The sequence below is a fragment of the Pteropus alecto genome, unplaced genomic scaffold (genome assembly GCF_000325575.1).
Source record: "Pteropus alecto unplaced genomic scaffold, ASM32557v1 scaffold156, whole genome shotgun sequence".
In the NCBI taxonomy this organism is placed as follows: Eukaryota; Metazoa; Chordata; class Mammalia; order Chiroptera; family Pteropodidae; genus Pteropus; species Pteropus alecto.
This window is the reverse complement of record NW_006437746.1, coordinates 5,407,022-5,422,826: the sequence shown is the minus strand read 5'-3', so window position 1 is coordinate 5,422,826 and position 15,805 is coordinate 5,407,022. Positions and strand designations below refer to the sequence as shown.

Here is a 15,805-nt window from a genome sequence, read left to right as displayed (position 1 = left end):
TGCCTCACAATGCGCAGGAAAGCCTTCCAGGCAGAGGGCTCATAGGAACAAAGAAAGGTACGAAGCTTCGACAGCTCACGTTTGGGAAAAGAACAGTGACAAGCGTTTATGGAGCACTCTCTTAAGGATTATTTGATTGCATAGGACAGAAACACAGAGGAACTCAAATTCATGAAAAGTTATTGACAGGCTATAGAAGAACCTCGAGAATCCAATTACAGGAAGTATAGGCAGGGTGCAGCCATTGTGTGTCTCCTCGGGACCTCTGCTTCTCCCTAATTATGTGCTCCGTTCTCTTCCCTTCTGGAAGCTGTTTTTCCCTCTGTCATCTCTTTTTGCACAAGACATTGGGTTGATATGGTTGGGGCTCTGCGCCCTACTTTATGCTGCTTTATATCTCAGGGACCTAGGGTTGCTTGTCTGTGGTTCTCATGTTTTCTTTCTTTCATAGAAAAAGTGAGTAAAAGGATCTTATTGGCCTAGCTTGGTCAAGTCATCTGTGTGCCAAGTACCACAGGCTGCTTAACCAATCTTAGCCATGTAGACCTGCCCACTTCATTCATCCAGAGGCTTCTCTGGAGAAGGGTCTGGGTTGTGGAAACATGCCAGAGCCATCTGTAACGTAGTGAGAAATAATGGGAGAAAAAAATCTGGAAAGCCGTTTGGAACCCAAGCTTCAGATACTCCCTAAGATGTTTAAACATTACTCCCACGTTGAAAACATTGTGGTGGCCCAGAATCTGCTTTGGGAAAGCTCACCTGTTCTCAGCAGATAAGATGAACTGGAGGACCGAGGATTGAAGACAAAAAATCCCGTTATGACTTTGATTCAGGTAGCAGTTGGAACACTGGGAACATGATAGGAAAAATACATTAGGACTTGAAAACCGGACAGTGTATTAGCTGAGAGAGAGAGAGAGACAGCGTGCGAGCGAGAGCTCTAACAGGGAAGCAGTTAATGATTTCTGTGTTGAACAGTTTTCCTCAAAACTGTGGAGATGTTTGGGTGACGATGTCTGGCCGTCGGCCGGTGTGTACCTCTGAGGCAAAGGAGGGGGGTCTTGGCGAGAAGCACCATCTAGGAGGGGAACAGCATTTCTGCTTCTGCACAGGTCGCTGTTTTTCGTTGGGTGACAGTCCCTTATCCAGGTGGAGAATAAAGATAAGGAACGAAGGAAGGAAGGAAAGAGGGAGGGAGGAAAAGAAAAGAGAGAAAAGAAAGAAGAGCGTGCTCTTTCTTGCCAAAAGGCCAGGAAGGGGAAGCCCAGGAGGAGACCTAGTTTTGAGCCCTGTTTCCCCACCGTGTCCTGCAGCAGCCCGTGGGCTCAGTCCAGGGACAGCATCAGCAGAGCGCATGAGGGCACCTCGTAGCACTGCAGTATGATCCGCCCGCACTGGCTGGGAGACCCACCCCCCGTTTCTTACTAGGCAGTAACAAAGCACCAGTAGCACCTATGGGCCTGGTGTCTGCCAGCCGTCTCCCTAGTAGCAGAAGGGGACCTAGGTAGGTTTCCTCCCCTCCCCTCCCCTTCCTTCTAACAGCAGAAAACAGCCCAGGTACGTACCTCTTGCTCCCAGCAGCTCCGGTTGGCCTGGTGTCTTCCATCTCTACCCCAGGTCAGAAAGAGACCTAGATAGGCTTCTTCCTTCACCCTTCCCTCCAGCAGCAGAAGGGCTGATAGGCGCTTCCCACTCCCAGCAGCATCAGGAGATCTAACAGGAAGTCTGCCCGAGAAGAGGCCAGGAGAAACTCTGCACTCCATGGGTCTGACATCACTTATCCACCACCTAGTGAAACCACGCGGCCCAGGGAAGTGCTTTCAGACCTCGTAGGCAGGACCAGCAGGGACTGAGTGAGCTTCCCGGAGCTAGAAGAACACAGCAGACCAGAATTGCTCTGCACAGGCTCTGGAAACTAAATCGTTGTTGAAACTGTAGATAGCTGTATCCTGCTCGCTATGTTTAAGCGGTGATTACCTGCTAAAGTACAAAATTGAATTTTAAAGCAGTGTCATAGAATTGCTTCAACAAGCAATCATGCATTCTCTTGAAACACAGGAAAAACTAAAAAATCTCAGCAAAGAAATAAATGTTAAAAAAAAGTCCCAAGTGGAAATTATAGATAGGAAAAATACAATAATCAGAGTAAAAAATGTGTCTGATGGACTAGATAGTAGACTGGAGATGTTAGAACAGAATCATGAACTTGAGGACAGGTCCATAGAATTTACTCAATCTGAACAACAGAGAGAAAATAGACTGAAAAAAATTACAGCTCCTCAGAGACCTTTGGGACAATAACAAAAGATCTAACATTTTTATCATCAGAATCCCAGGAAGTAAAGAATGTGAGGCCGAACAACTATTCAGAGAGATAATGACTGAAGTTTTCAAATTCATCCAAAGTGATAAACCTACAGATTCAAGAAAGTGAACAAACCTCAAATGAGAAAACCCATAGAAGTCTACACCAAGACATATCATCAATAAACTTTGGTAAACTAAAGACAAATAAAAAAATCTTAAAAACAACCAGAGAGAAATGATGCATGATCCATTAGGCAACAGCTGTTCAAATGACAGTGTGTTTGTCAGAAACCGTGGAGAGCAGAAGTAGCTACACAGCAGTTTTCAAGTGTTAAAAGACAGTCCAGTGTAAATGCTGTATCGTAAAACTATCCTTCAGGAAGAAAGGGAAAATGAGGACATTCTTAGATAGCAGCAAACTAAGAGAATTTGTCGCTAGTGCGCACCCTTCGAGAACGGCTGTAGGATGCTCTCCACAAGGGTGAGATATAATGATGACAGAAGGAGGCTTGGAATTTCAGAGATTAAAGAGCAATGGAATGGGTGGAAACAGGTATAAATGTAATAGAAAAGGAAATATTTAAGACATGTTTTTAAAGTACGGGGAGTAGAAGTTCCTCAGTGGAGGTATGTTTTCGGTAATTCACTTGGAGTAGTAACACATTGATTCCAGTAGGCTGTCTGTACACTGGAGTGCCTAAAGCAGCTGCTAAAAAAACCTATGCAAAGCAATATACCCAAAAACTAAAAAATCAAAATCGAATTCTAAAAAAAAAAAAAAGTTTAAGTATCTCATTGGAAGGCAAGAGAAACAGAGAGAACCAAAAAAAAAAAAAGGCAGATAGCCCTAACATACCAATAATTATTTAAAATTCAAATAGTTTTTAGCCCTAACATACCAATAATTATTTAAAATTCAAATAGTCTGAAACTACAATTAAATGACGGATCATAAGAACAGGTTTTTTAAAAAAAATTACCCAATTACATGCTGTCTTTAAGAAATGCATGTCAAATGTAAGGGCAAAGGTAGGTTAAAAGTAAAAAGATGGAAAATATGTATATATCATGTTAACATTAATGCTTTAAAAAGTAGCTGGCTATATTAATATCAGACAAAGTGAACTTCACAACAAAGAAGGATCAGTCCACCAAGAAGACATACCAATGCTAAATGTATATGCACCAAAAAACAGAGCTTCTACATGAAAAATTGATAGAGCTGAAAGGAGAGATAGCCAAATCCACAATCATAATTGGGGATTCTAAGCAGTCGATAATAAGGATTTTCACAATATCATCAAACAACAGGATCCAGCTGACAGTTATAGAAATTCTGCCCATCAAACAGCAGGATACATGTTCTCATCAAGTGCTCCTGAAACTTTCACCAAGAGAGATTCTGGGTCATAGAACAAATTTAAATACATTTCAAAAACTGAAACTATACAGAATATGTTGTCTGACTGTAGCGGAATCAAATTAGAAACCAATAGCAGAAAGACCACAGGAAAATCGTCAAACACATGAAAATTAAACCACACTTTTAAATAATTCATAGGTCAGAGGGGAAGTTCTCAAAAGAAATTTTGAAAATCCAATTCACTAAATGAAATTGAAAATGCAGCAAATGAAATTTTGTGGAATGCAGCTATAGCAGAGCTGAGAGGGAATTTATGCCACTGAGGGCTTACATTAGAGAAAGTCACTCATCTATAGATTGCTACACCGAGAAACTAGGAAAAATAAATCCAAAGCAAGCAGAAATAAGTGAAATCATAAGCAAGAAAACAAAATCATTTAAACCAAAAGTCGGTACTTAAAAAAAGAAAACAATACAATTGTTACACCTTTAACAAAACTGACAAAGAGGGAAGACACAAACCACCAGTAACAGGAACAGTAGAGATCACTCCAGCCATTAAAAGGATAAAATTGGAATTAGTGACCTGATTAACTGTCTATATAGAAAATTCCAAAGACTCTATCCAAAAAATACCTGGGCTAATAAGCGAGTTTATTTAGGAAGGTCATAGGATACACTGTCAACATGTAAGAATGGATTGTGTTTCCGTATGGTAACCACGAACCTCTTGTATGCAAAATCCTTTACATAAATGTTCGCAGCAGCTTTGTTCATAATAGCGAACAACCAGAAACGAACAAAATGCCCTCCAGTAGGTGACTGGTTAAACTGTGGTACAGCCAGACCATGATGACTGCTCAGCAATAAAAAGGAACTGGCTAACTCCTAATACGTGTGCAAGGATGCATCCCACAGCCTTATGCGAGCTGAGAGGCTACATGCAAAGGCAGCACACGGTCTGATTCCATTTGTCTCAATTATCAAAATAATATTATAGGCAGGGAGAACAGATGAGTAGCTGCCAGGAATTTACGGACTGCAAAGGGAAGGGAGTGGGGCGGCCGTAAAAGGGAACACGAGGGAGCCCTGTGCGTTGGAACAGTTATGTCCTGATTGCTGGTGGTTACGTACAATAGGTCAAATTGCAAAGAACTGCAGATGTGTGCAAGTGTGTGCGCACACACAGTCACACCGATGAGTCCACGTGAAACGCACAATCTGAATAAGCTCTGTGGATTATACTGATAGCAGTTTCTGGGGTTTGACAGTGTGCTGTAGTTACGTGGGATGCCAACACGGGGGGGGCCAGACGAAGGGGACATGGGACCTCCCTGTACATTTTCTTGCAACTTCCTGTGAATCTATAATTATTTTAGAACAAAAAGTTTTAAAATAATTCTCTTGCCCTCCCAACTTTTGTGCCCCATCCCCCCTTCAAATTCTGTTACCATTGTTTTGCTTCATCGCGATCCTTCCAGATTCTTTTGAATGCATGTCCCAGTGTATTTGCAATCGAAATGTATTCCACCCCCATCCCATTTCTAGACGAATGGTTTCATGTCACACGCACTGTTCTGCTCCTTGCTTTTCTTTTCACTTAGAGATCATTCCCTATCAGTCATGAGAGGATTTTTTGGTGCTTTATTTTTCAGACTCAGGAGATGATTGACGATATTGATAATTTCTGCCATAATGCTTTAACCAGTTTCCTGTTAACAGACTTGAAGGTTGTTTCGGTCCTTTGCTTTTCAGAGCAGTGCTCCGATGAAGGACCTTGAACATGAGATGTTTTGCAGGTGTATGAATGTGTCTCTAATATAAACTAGAAACTGGATTTCTGCATTAGAGTTTACCTACACTAGTAATTTCCAGAGATACCACTAGGCTGCCTTGCATATGAACTGGACCATTTGTTTCCCACACTTACCAGCACTGCGTGTCTTCATGTTGTCCCCGGCCTGCTTTCAAATTTTAGGACTTTTGACAATATGTTAGGTTGAAAATGGCATCTCAGTGTAGTTTTAATTTTCATTTTTCTTAAAGATTGGACATCTCTTTTTATTTTCAAAAACTATTTATATTTCTGTAAACTGTGTTCGTATTCTTTTGGCTATTTGTCCAGTGCGTCGTTGACCTATATAGGAGTTATTGGTTTGTAGGAGTAATTTCTATAATAAGTTCTTTGTCATCGATGTGAAGTTCAGATGTTTTTTTCCTGTTTATCATTTGACTTCTCTCTCTCTCTCCCCCCCCCCTTTTTTTTTCCGCATTGAACGTTTTTATTTTTCTTTAGTCAGACTTATCTTTTGTGGCTTCTGGATTTCATGCCAATTAGAAAGATTTTCCCGACACCCAGGTTATGAATCTCATGATATTTTAATGCTCTCAGGTGTAGCCCTATTGAAATCTGACGCAGCTTCCTCACAGAGGCGCTCCTGGGCTTAGTTGTGGTCCATGGGCTCGATTTCTGGCCCTGGGTCTGATTTCATGGGTCTGCTTGGCCTCGCTGGAAATCTGGGTCGCTGCTAGAATTAGATCGAGTCAATCTCACATCCTCCGTAAAGTGGCGCTTTACAGGGAAAGGAAGTAAGAGGAGGACCTTGTGGCTCTTACCCCATCTCTTTGCAACCTTCATTCCAAGAGATAAACTCCAGTAGAAGAGGTTTTTGTCCTGTGTGCTCCGGGAGTTAGTGGTTGGTCTCCAGGGAAGGGAAGCCAAACGCGAAGGGCCATTTCCTTCCATTGATCATTTGTGCACATCCCACTTAGGTTGCTTTCCCACAGGGACAGGCCACCCGAATCTCTGGAATCTGAAACTCCGTCCGTCACAATGAGAGGAACTTGGGAGCCTTGTCCACGTTTCAGCCGCACGGCCCTGTGGATGCTTTTCAGAATGAAGTGCTCGTTAGTTGTCTGTCTCCACTAAGACTTCTCCATTTTTGAAATGGGTGTGAAAAATATTTGCTTAGCATAACTTTCCCCACTTAGGAATAGCCAAGCCAGAAGAAGGACGGTCTGCTGTGACTACGACCGGAAATGACATCACCGCACCTCCCAACAAGGAGCTCCCACCAAGCCCAGAGAAGAAAACAAAGGTAGTTGCCGGAACGGTGGGTTGTCTTTTACCGTTGTAATTTTTTTTTTTTTAATTGTATCTTCAGCTATTATTGCTTGACTTGTGAATGAAATTTCTTTTTTCTGAGCTGTTGTTGGTCTTTTCCCAAGTTTGGACGTGCTCAAGAAACATTTTATGTTCCCGCTTCAGCATAGCGACCTAACTCAAACCTTCATCTCTCTCTCTGCCTTTGACCCTGCTATCTTGAGTGTCTGTAGAGATGTTCTGCAGAGGCCGATTCTGCCTCCCTTACCAGCAGTAGAGGCAGTTACAGGCTGTTCTGAAATGGATTCTGAAATCTGCATTCATGAAAAGAGAGCACAGATTTTTAGGATGAATCACAGCTTCAGACACTTACTGGTTCTCATTACAAAGTTTAAATGCCACACTTTGGTGTGATCTTAAAACGGGATGCCTTGTCTACGGCCATGCTACCCTGAATGTGCCCAGTCTTGTCTGATCTCGGAAGCTAAGTAGGGTCGGGCCTGGTTAGTACTTGGATGGGAGACCACCTTGGAAGACCAGGAGCTGTAGGCATTTAAAACAAACAAACAAACAGGATGCTGAAGTTGCCTCATCAAGGTACAGGTAATAATGGTGTGATTACCTGCTGATGACCATTCTTCATGGAATTATTTCAGCCACCAAAAGTTAGTTAAATGTTTAGGGCTGTTACTGGATTTAAATCTTCAGGTGTCAAACTGCTGGAATGGGTAACATTGTCATTAAGAAACAATTCCCAGTTTTCTTTGTCTCCATCCTGGTGTTTTTCTGCTATTTACTGAGCTCAGAAGAAAGGAATGCTAATTTTCAGTTGCATCTTTCTTCATTGCTTATAATTTTATTTTGAATTGTGCAATTTATACTTTTTTTTTTTTAATTTGTTTTTATTCTTGTCTGTGTGTTTGATGTTGGCCTTTAAAAACAAACAAACAACAAATCAACTTAAAGCCTTTGGCCACAACTCAGCCTGCAAAGACTTCAACATCGAAAGCCAAAACCCAGCCCACTTCTCTCCCTAAGCAGCCAGCTCCCACCACCCTAGGTGGGTCGACTAAAAAACCCATGAGCCTTGCTTCAGGCTCAGCACCAGCTGCCCCGCCCAAACGCCCTGCGGCCGCCACTGCCAGGTCTTCCATCTCACCTTCAAAAGATGTGAAGCCTAAGGTAAGTAGTCGCCTAAGCGCTGTGCAGGGAAAGGTTTTCGCCTCTGAGTGTTAGGTAGAAAGGCTCCTGTTGGTACCAGACCATGAAACCAGGCTGGTGGAACTTTGGAAAGGCCGGGTGAAGGGGGCGGGTGGCTGGACAGTCAGTGTGGGGGCCCACGATGCAGCTGTACCCTTCGAAGGCCTTTTATACTTTTAACCTCTCCCTGGCCCGGTGGAAAAGCAGTATTAAGTCTACTTTGGTCCCGCCTCCTTTCTCCCAGTGCTCCTTAGCGCTTTAAACACTTGCTGACCGGTTTCCGCTTCTCCACATACTGATCAGATTAGATGTTCCTTTCTGGGATAATCCCACATGCAATCCCCAGTCAGATTCCTTCTTTGTCCTTCTCTGCAATCATCCTGCAGAAGTGAATCTGACCCGGTACTTTGGTGATAAGCTCTTCCAGCTTACCACTGCAGATCCCACATCACGTGGTAACTTACTTCTTCGCTTTTGGCGTTAGGCCACCTCTCCCTGGGCTGCTGCCGCACTGTTCAGTTTTCCAGGTCACCCGCGCGTTAGTGCCTGGTCAGTCTGGAACAGCATCGGTTTCCCGAGATGCTCGGAGGAGTCCGTGGCTGCCTTAACGTCCTGTTTTATTGGAGAAAGGGCCGTTAGGTCGGCCTGATGTTAGTCTCTAAATTCATGTCGAGAAATAATTTCCCATGTTAAAATGTCAGTGTTTTAATCTAATCTTGTAAGGAAAACCGGCAGAGCCTAGGAGTTGCGGTCTAGGTCGAACTCCTGGCCAAGAAACTGAGGAATCCTGTCGTAGACTAGGGACGATGACATCTCGTAAGCTTTCTGATCCTCATTTACCCAGTTGACTGCTTTCCTTGATTTTCTAGAAAATAATGTCTTTGAATAGGTGGGCAGAGGGGGGGTGACCGGAGCCATGGTGTAGCTTACCCCCGACACACACTTAGCAGCAAATCCGGGGGCGGATAGAGGAAGGTGTAGGGAGGTGGGGTATCCATTGAAGTTTCACTCTACAATAGTAATAAAAATGAAGCGTGCTGTACTGGTTTCTTTAAATACATTATCTCCTTGAATTCTCCACACCCCATGATGTAATATTAGCCCCCTCATTTTATAGCTCAGTTCAATAACCTCCCTGAAGTCCAGCACTAGTAAGTGGCAGACGCGGCGTTTGAACTCGGGTGCACTGCCAGGGTTGATGTTCGGGGCCTCTGTCAGCATGTTCTTTCACAGCCTTCTGCCACGCAGCTTTTAGTCAGCGTTTGAGTTACAGCTGACCTGAAGAGGTGACCTACGTGATAATTATTAGTCTTTATCTTTTAAATAAGAAAAAGATAGGAACATTTTGAGAAACTAATAAAAACTAATGAAGTTTATTTTTATATTTTTGTCCTTATTTTAATTATAGAAGCAAACCGAGGGGGAGGGGAATGTATTCAAAAAGAAATAGATCTGTGATTCTGGCAGCGGAGAAAATATAAATCGAGAAACTGCAGAGTGTCTCCAGTTTAGAAAGCAAGCTGGGCCTGCAGCTGGCTGAGGCCAAGAGCCTGACACAGAAAGAATGTCACATCCTTTTCTCACTTCTTGTATCATTATTACTCTGGCTAGCGAAATATTTTTCTGAATCATAGTCATAATATTGAAAATATGAAGGAGTCCTCAGGCTACACCTGGTTTAGTCTCCAAATTCTAGAACAAACAGATAGGCGGTCCCTCTGCACAAACTCCAGTGGCATGTTCCGGGCATGGCTGGTAGCTGAACCGGTTCCTCTGATCCCACGAGGAACTTTGGGACTTCATTTATATAAATAGACATTACCCTGCTTTTGCAAGGTTAGGTTTTATTTAACTGGATGCCAGCCCTGAATTTCTGAGCACCTTCTTAGCCGATTTTCCATTTCAGCAATTCCCTGTTTGTCTCTGCCAACATACTGCCCTTTCTGTGGCCATTTCTCTTGGCGTAAGAGAGCTGGACCCACTGTGTCTGCCTGTGCGCGTGGCTTACTCGAGTAACGTGGTACACTTGCTTATCAAAATAGTGTGTTCACCATCTATTCCTGTAGAAACCAAGCTAACTTGATTCCTTCGCTTCTTTGCTGGTGACATGTGCAGGCTCCGTCGGGGAGGAGCTGGTGACCCAGATGCGTGTGTCTACCTGTGAGAGACCTTTCCCTTAGCTTTTAGTTATAGCGGTGACATCGTGCTTCTCGTTCTCTCTGTTGGTCAGGCCGGCCCCCCGTCATCTGTGTGCCCTCAGAGACTTCTCACAGGGTCAGAGCTGGTCCTTAGATCCTCTGTTCCAGCCTCTTTATCCAGAGGAAGAATGACAGCCCCAGAGGCCCAATGATTTGCTCAAGAAGACACTGAGGCGGGTGGCCAGACCGAGGCTGGAGTTCAGGCCCTGACCTGACGGCTTCGGCCCGTGTTCTCCCCATCTGCGGCCTCATCCTGTTCAGCATTCACCGAGTGCATCTCAGCCAGCGGAATGGCTGGATTTGCCTGGACATCGTTTTTAATTTTTGTCTTGTTTGTGATTGATTACTCTTTGGTCAAGTATTTAATACATCCGCATTTAGTGCAGTAGAGCCTGAGGCACGTGTAGTCTGCGATGTGCTGTCCTTTTTGGGGCTGTCCGTTCTCGTCAGTGCAGGTTGACTTGCCGTCGTTTGGCTCCCCGTTTCCTGACCTCAGGGCGCACAGTCCCCTCAGGGCCGGTTTCTCAGGTTGTCTGGAGGACTCTGATCTCGGCCACGTACATTCTCCTGGCAGTAGCTGCCAGACATCCAGCGCCCTGTTTTCTGGTGCCTATCTGTGGAACTGTCCTTTGGCGTGACTTCTGGGGCCGTTGCTGACCTGCAGGTCTTATTTTCGCCTTCCCGTTTCCAGCCTGTTGCAGAGGCCAAGATTCCTGAGAAGAAGGCCACACCGACCAAGCCGGCCACGCCATCCAAGCCGGCCTCATCCGTGGCCTCCCGGCCTGGCTCCAAGAGCACCCAGACTGTTCCAAAAGCCACAGCAGCTGCCTCTCTTGCCTCCGCTGGGCCGAGCAGTAGGAGCACCCCCATGCCCTTGCCCAAGAGGCCTGCTGGTGAGTGTTGCCACCCTTTCCTCCTGCGGGAACCGGTGGGAGGGGAGTGGGGGCCTTGGCTTTGCCCCAGCTGTAGCTCCAGCCAGCATCACATACAGCTGTGCAGATCTGCTTGTGCGTCCGTCCTTAACGGGGTACCTTGGAAATTGGCAGCCTTGATCTCCACGTGAGGTTAGCAGGTATGTGTATTCAGAGAACTCTTGAGCGAAGGGGACTCCCGTGCATTCTTAGCATCGCCGCAGCACCCAGCAAGCACGCTGTGGTCACGCGCCTCCACGCTAAGAAATAGGCCATTCCGTGCAATAGGCGTGTATTGCTCACCCACGTGGAAGGCATCGTCAGGACTGGGAAAGAAGAAATGCGGTGCCTGGCTTTGTACCCTGCGTGGGGCACGGTCTTCACATGGCCGTTGAGTGTACCACTTGGTCCCCAGAGACCAGCACAGCCCCTGCCTGGCTCAGAGGGGACATTCAGCTGTTGTCGAATGAACAGATGAATCTCAAGATTGGATGAGATATTCCGTAGGCCGGTTTGTTACAGGATACGTCAAAAACTCTGTTTGTGCAGGCATCAAGGCCGAGGGCAAACCCACAGACGTCAAGAAGACGGTCACAAAGTCTGCGCCAGGTAATGCGCCACCCCCACTTTGTGGGACCCTAACCTAAACCCCACATCCCCCGCCGCCTCAAGGCTCCCTTTTGCTATCTCCCCCGGAACCTGTTGTCTCACTCCTGCCTTTGCAGCCGACTTGAGTCGCTCCAAGAGCACCTCCAGCAGTGCAGCGAAGAAGAGCGCCCCTGTGCCTGGGGCGGCCTCCCCAGCAGGCGCGGCCCCCGGTCGAGTCAAGCCCACAGCCACGCCTCCCCGGCCCTCTGGGACTGCTGCGGCGGACAGGAAGCCCACGTCAGCCAGGCCCAGCTCCTCTGCCCCCAGGCTGAGCCGCCTGTCCACCAATGCTTCTGCCCCCGACCTGAAGAACATCCGCGCCAAGGTCGGCTCCACGGAAAACATCAAGCATCAGCCTGGAGGCGGCCGGGTGGGTCCGGGGGGCTTGGGGCCCTCAGCATGCCGGCCCCTGCTTCTTCCCTGCCACTTGCAGCCACTGTCCCCGTCACGTCCTCACGTCCACCCCAGGGCGCACCAGAGAGGGCCAGTCAGGACGTGGATTGGTGCCAGCGGGCTTGAGCTGGACACTGGTCCCAGCCACCGGGCAGGGGTGGCCGAGCGCTGGGCTCTCTCTTCCCACCCGAGTCGGGGGCGCCTGTTCGTGTTGTAGGATTTAGGCTCATGTTTTCGTTTAGAGGCTAAAGGATTCTTCTCCTTTCCAAAAGGAAGAGAGGGGGCCTCTGAGACTGAGAAGGGGAGACGCTGGACAGGGCCCCGGTGTGTCGTGGTTCTCATGCCTGCACCGCGGGCCACGGGATAGGCAGCTGGGTGGGTGGAGAGTCTCTCTGAGGAAGGACAAGGGCGTCCTCTGCTGGCCAGGATGACTTGCTGCTGTGACCCCTGGCCGTCCTAAATGAAAAGACTGCTTGATGAGAGGCCTGGCCTTCCTTCTTGCACCCATCCTAGAATTGTTCATTGTTAGCACCCATGGGGACCTGGTGTGGGGAAAGCTGGTGGCAAAAGGCCAGGTTCCGGTCCCCAGGGCCACACCCGTCTCGTCTCGTCGCTTACGCCATGTCTCACGCCAAACCCACCACCGTCCCTCAGGGCAGGGCGCTCACCGGCTTCAATCCTGAGCTGTTAAACAGTCCAAGCGGGTGCAGGCGAAGTGGATCCCGACGGCCAGCCGGCCTCAGTCTGGGGCGAGGGCCTGCGAGCCCGCGGCTCCGGCCAGGCCTCCGGGGCCGAGGTGCCGAGGTGCTCCTGCCCCCTCCCCGCGCTTCTCAGGCTTTCGTGGTGCAAAGTTGCCGACGGTCTTGGCGGGGAGTCGAGGGACTCGGGCTGGTGGTTACATCACGTTCCCACCTACCTGGCGGGTGTGACACTTCCGTCTTCAGCGGTGGTCCCTGAGACCATGGCAGCTTGCTCGGGCCGTACGGACCACTTGAGTGTGAAGACGCTGTGCTTGGTCAGTAACCCGCCTTCTCTCCGTGAGTGGCAAGTGGTGTGTCGATCTCTAACTCACGTCGCAAGTGGCCTGCAGCTCCTCCCTCTGGCTTGCTCTCCCGTGGGAAATGGGTGTTTTTTTCCCCCTAGGAGCGAGGGTGACCTGCTTCTGCCCGGCGGCCTGGCCTGGCCTTGAGTCCCCAGCCTGCCCTCCTCTTTGATGTTGGGGCTCTTGTCCTGGTTTGAAGTTTGCCCTCCATTTATCTCCATCTAGGCCAAAGTAGAGGAAAAATCAGAGGCAGCTGCTGCAGCTCGAAAACCCGAACCTAACGCGGCGGCCCGAGCAGCTGCCCCCGGCGCGAGCGCACAGAGACCGGCTGCCGGGAAAGTGAGTTTCGTTTAGACGCTTCCCTCTCGGAGGTCGAAGGCGGCCGCTGTCTCTTCCGACCTGAGTCGCTCTCCCTTCTGTCATCCCTTTTTCCTCTCTTTCAACGGGTTTCTCCTTTGCCACGTGCCCTCCGTGTCTGCTGACTCAGCCACCCGGAAACCTTCCGTACTGACCCCGAGAGTGAAGAGTTCGTAGCCCGTTAGTCCTTTCGGGGAACATGTATCCAGCCGGATAAGATGGCTCCAGAACTTGCAGTCACGGCCTGCACCCTGACCTTGGTCCGAAACCCGGCTGTGAGGCACGCAGGCCGCACGCAGGCCGCACGCAGGCCGCACGCACAGCGCCCGGGTCTTCTGCAGCGAGGCGTGGCTCTGGCGACCTTCCAGCAGGCACTTTAAGCCAACCTGGAAGGCCCCTCTCCTAACACTGCTGGGTACGGGGATGGCCTTATTCGTCCTGGTTCCCCAGGTCACCTGCCAACTAAAAGTTAGGGTGCTGGGAACAGTGGACCCCCCAGCCTCTGGGGGCTGCAGCCTCAGCCGCGGGGCGGAGGTGAGCTAGCCTCCGGGCTCCTCCCCACGCCTCCACGCAAACTGGGCCCTCCTGCTTGCGGCGGGAGCCTCCTCCCCTTAGCTGTGGCAGACAGGCGGGCTCCCTGGCCAAGGGCTGCCAGCGAGGCCTCGGCCCCAGCCCTTAGGACCCGTCCTGGCTTGTCCGGTCAGCGAGGTGAGGGAGGCTGCACCATGGCTCCAGGTGACCCTTACAGGTCTTGTAGGTTTCTGGTTCAGACCAAGGTTCAGCAAGAAGTGTTTGCTAAACAGCCGTTCATCAGTGAACTTGTAAAGGCCAGAAACGGCGAGGTATCTGGGTTAGAGTTCTCAGGATGGATTTCTCTGCTCAGTGGAGAACTCAGTTTGGGATTTGCGTCATTTGCAGAGGGCTCTGAAGGAAAGGAAGGAAGGAAGCTGGCAACTGTTCCTTCTTGAGAGGACTCCCGAGGAGTTCTTTGTTCCAGCCCGGAGAGCCTGGGCCTTTGTGTGGCTGCGCTCCTGGGGGGCAGTTTGCGTGCAGCCGTGTGCCCCCCACCCGCACCCCCCGACTGCGCATCGTTGCAGCCCTGCCTGTCCTCTCTGCCCACGAAGCTCACAGGCACAGTGCCGGGCATCCGGCGGGTCGAGTCAGGAAGAAGCCTCCACCTGAGCCCCAGTCATGCCGTGCTTTCTCGAGCTCTGAGACAGATGGGCTATGCAGACTGCGCTCCCCCTGGTGCCCAGGGTCGTGCGCGGCCGGCCAGCAGCCCGTGGTCCACTGTGTTCACAGCTGACCAGTGTCCCTCGCCGTCAGTGTCAGATCTGTGCCCTGAGAGTCAGCTGCCCAGCGCTTCTCCCAGCAGCCTTTGCTCCCCGGGTGGGTCTGCTGCCTCTGGTCCAGGCCCCGGACTTAAGGACAGTGGCATCTGTGGGCGAGGCCTGGTCCGAGGAGCAGGACACTTGAGAGAGGAGCTGTGGGAACCGGTCTTGCCCCAGCTCTCGGGGAGAGAGTGGGCAGGGGGTGGTGGGGCTGTACCTGGGTGGGCACCTGGGACTGGCTGCTGTCGGCCTCGTGGACCCCCAGGGAGCAGCGATGACGACACTGTAACACTTAGGCATCCGCTTCCGTCCTCGTGGTGTGTGTTCATGTCCTTCACTCCCTTTCCTGCTCCTTCAGCTCCCTCCCCCGGCCTCCCACAGCTGCTCCGCTGGCTGGCGATGGGGTCGGGGTCTTAACAGCGCCCCCCCTGGCTCGTGGTCACCGTGGACTCACCGCCGCCCCGTGTCAGCTCTAACCTGCCCTCCCTTGTGTTGTTTTCTGTTCTCTAACACTCCAGGTCCAGATAGTCTCCAAAAAATTGAACTACAGCCATGTTCAGTCCAAGTGTGGTTCCAAGGACAATATTAAGCATGTCCCTGGAGGTGGTAATGTAAGTATCAGCTCTGGACACCCGGCATCTGAGGCACAGGCCGCTGTGGGGTGCCCGAGGGGAGGGCCACCGGCCCGGGGCTCCCCTCAGGAAGTGCCCATGAAGTAAGGGGAGACCTGGCTGCTCCCGGGGGCGGTGAGCCCCTGCCCTCGCCCCGCCGGCGTCTCAGCCCCGTGGGTGGGAGGTCTGAGAGCGGCGGTCAGCAGCAGGCCTGTCGCCTGTCTCGAGCCCGCTGTGGGGGGACACACCTCTGTCTGTGCACCCCAGTACTGCCTGGAATCCTTGTGGTCGTGGAGGCGGTGCCCCCTACCTGCTCCCCTCCCCGGTCACTCTGTCCTCTC

General features: G+C 49.7%; 1 protein-coding gene and 1 pseudogene across 12 annotated transcripts in view; both read left to right on the top strand.

Annotated features, from left to right (window-relative positions):
• MAP4 (microtubule associated protein 4) overlaps nucleotides 1–15,805 on the top strand; it is a 156,705-nt gene that overhangs the window by 132,534 nt on the left and 8,366 nt on the right. For 7 of the 12 annotated variants that reach the window (XM_015591711.2, XM_025048916.1, XM_025048917.1 and 4 more), the window contains 7 exons: nucleotides 6,662–6,783; nucleotides 7,740–7,955; nucleotides 10,863–11,064; nucleotides 11,632–11,691; nucleotides 11,808–12,100; nucleotides 13,391–13,504; nucleotides 15,372–15,464. In XM_015591711.2, the coding sequence (XP_015447197.1) occupies nucleotides 6,662–6,783; nucleotides 7,740–7,955; nucleotides 10,863–11,064; nucleotides 11,632–11,691; nucleotides 11,808–12,100; nucleotides 13,391–13,504; nucleotides 15,372–15,464 (1,100 nt within the window). The remainder of the gene's footprint in view (nucleotides 1–6,661; nucleotides 6,784–7,739; nucleotides 7,956–10,862; nucleotides 11,065–11,631; nucleotides 11,692–11,807; nucleotides 12,101–13,390; nucleotides 13,505–15,371; nucleotides 15,465–15,805) is intronic. The other 5 variants (XM_006914885.2, XM_025048919.1, XM_015591716.1 and 2 more) reach the window with 5 other exon arrangements.
• On the top strand, nucleotides 7,207–7,325 carry LOC112482095 (annotated as a pseudogene).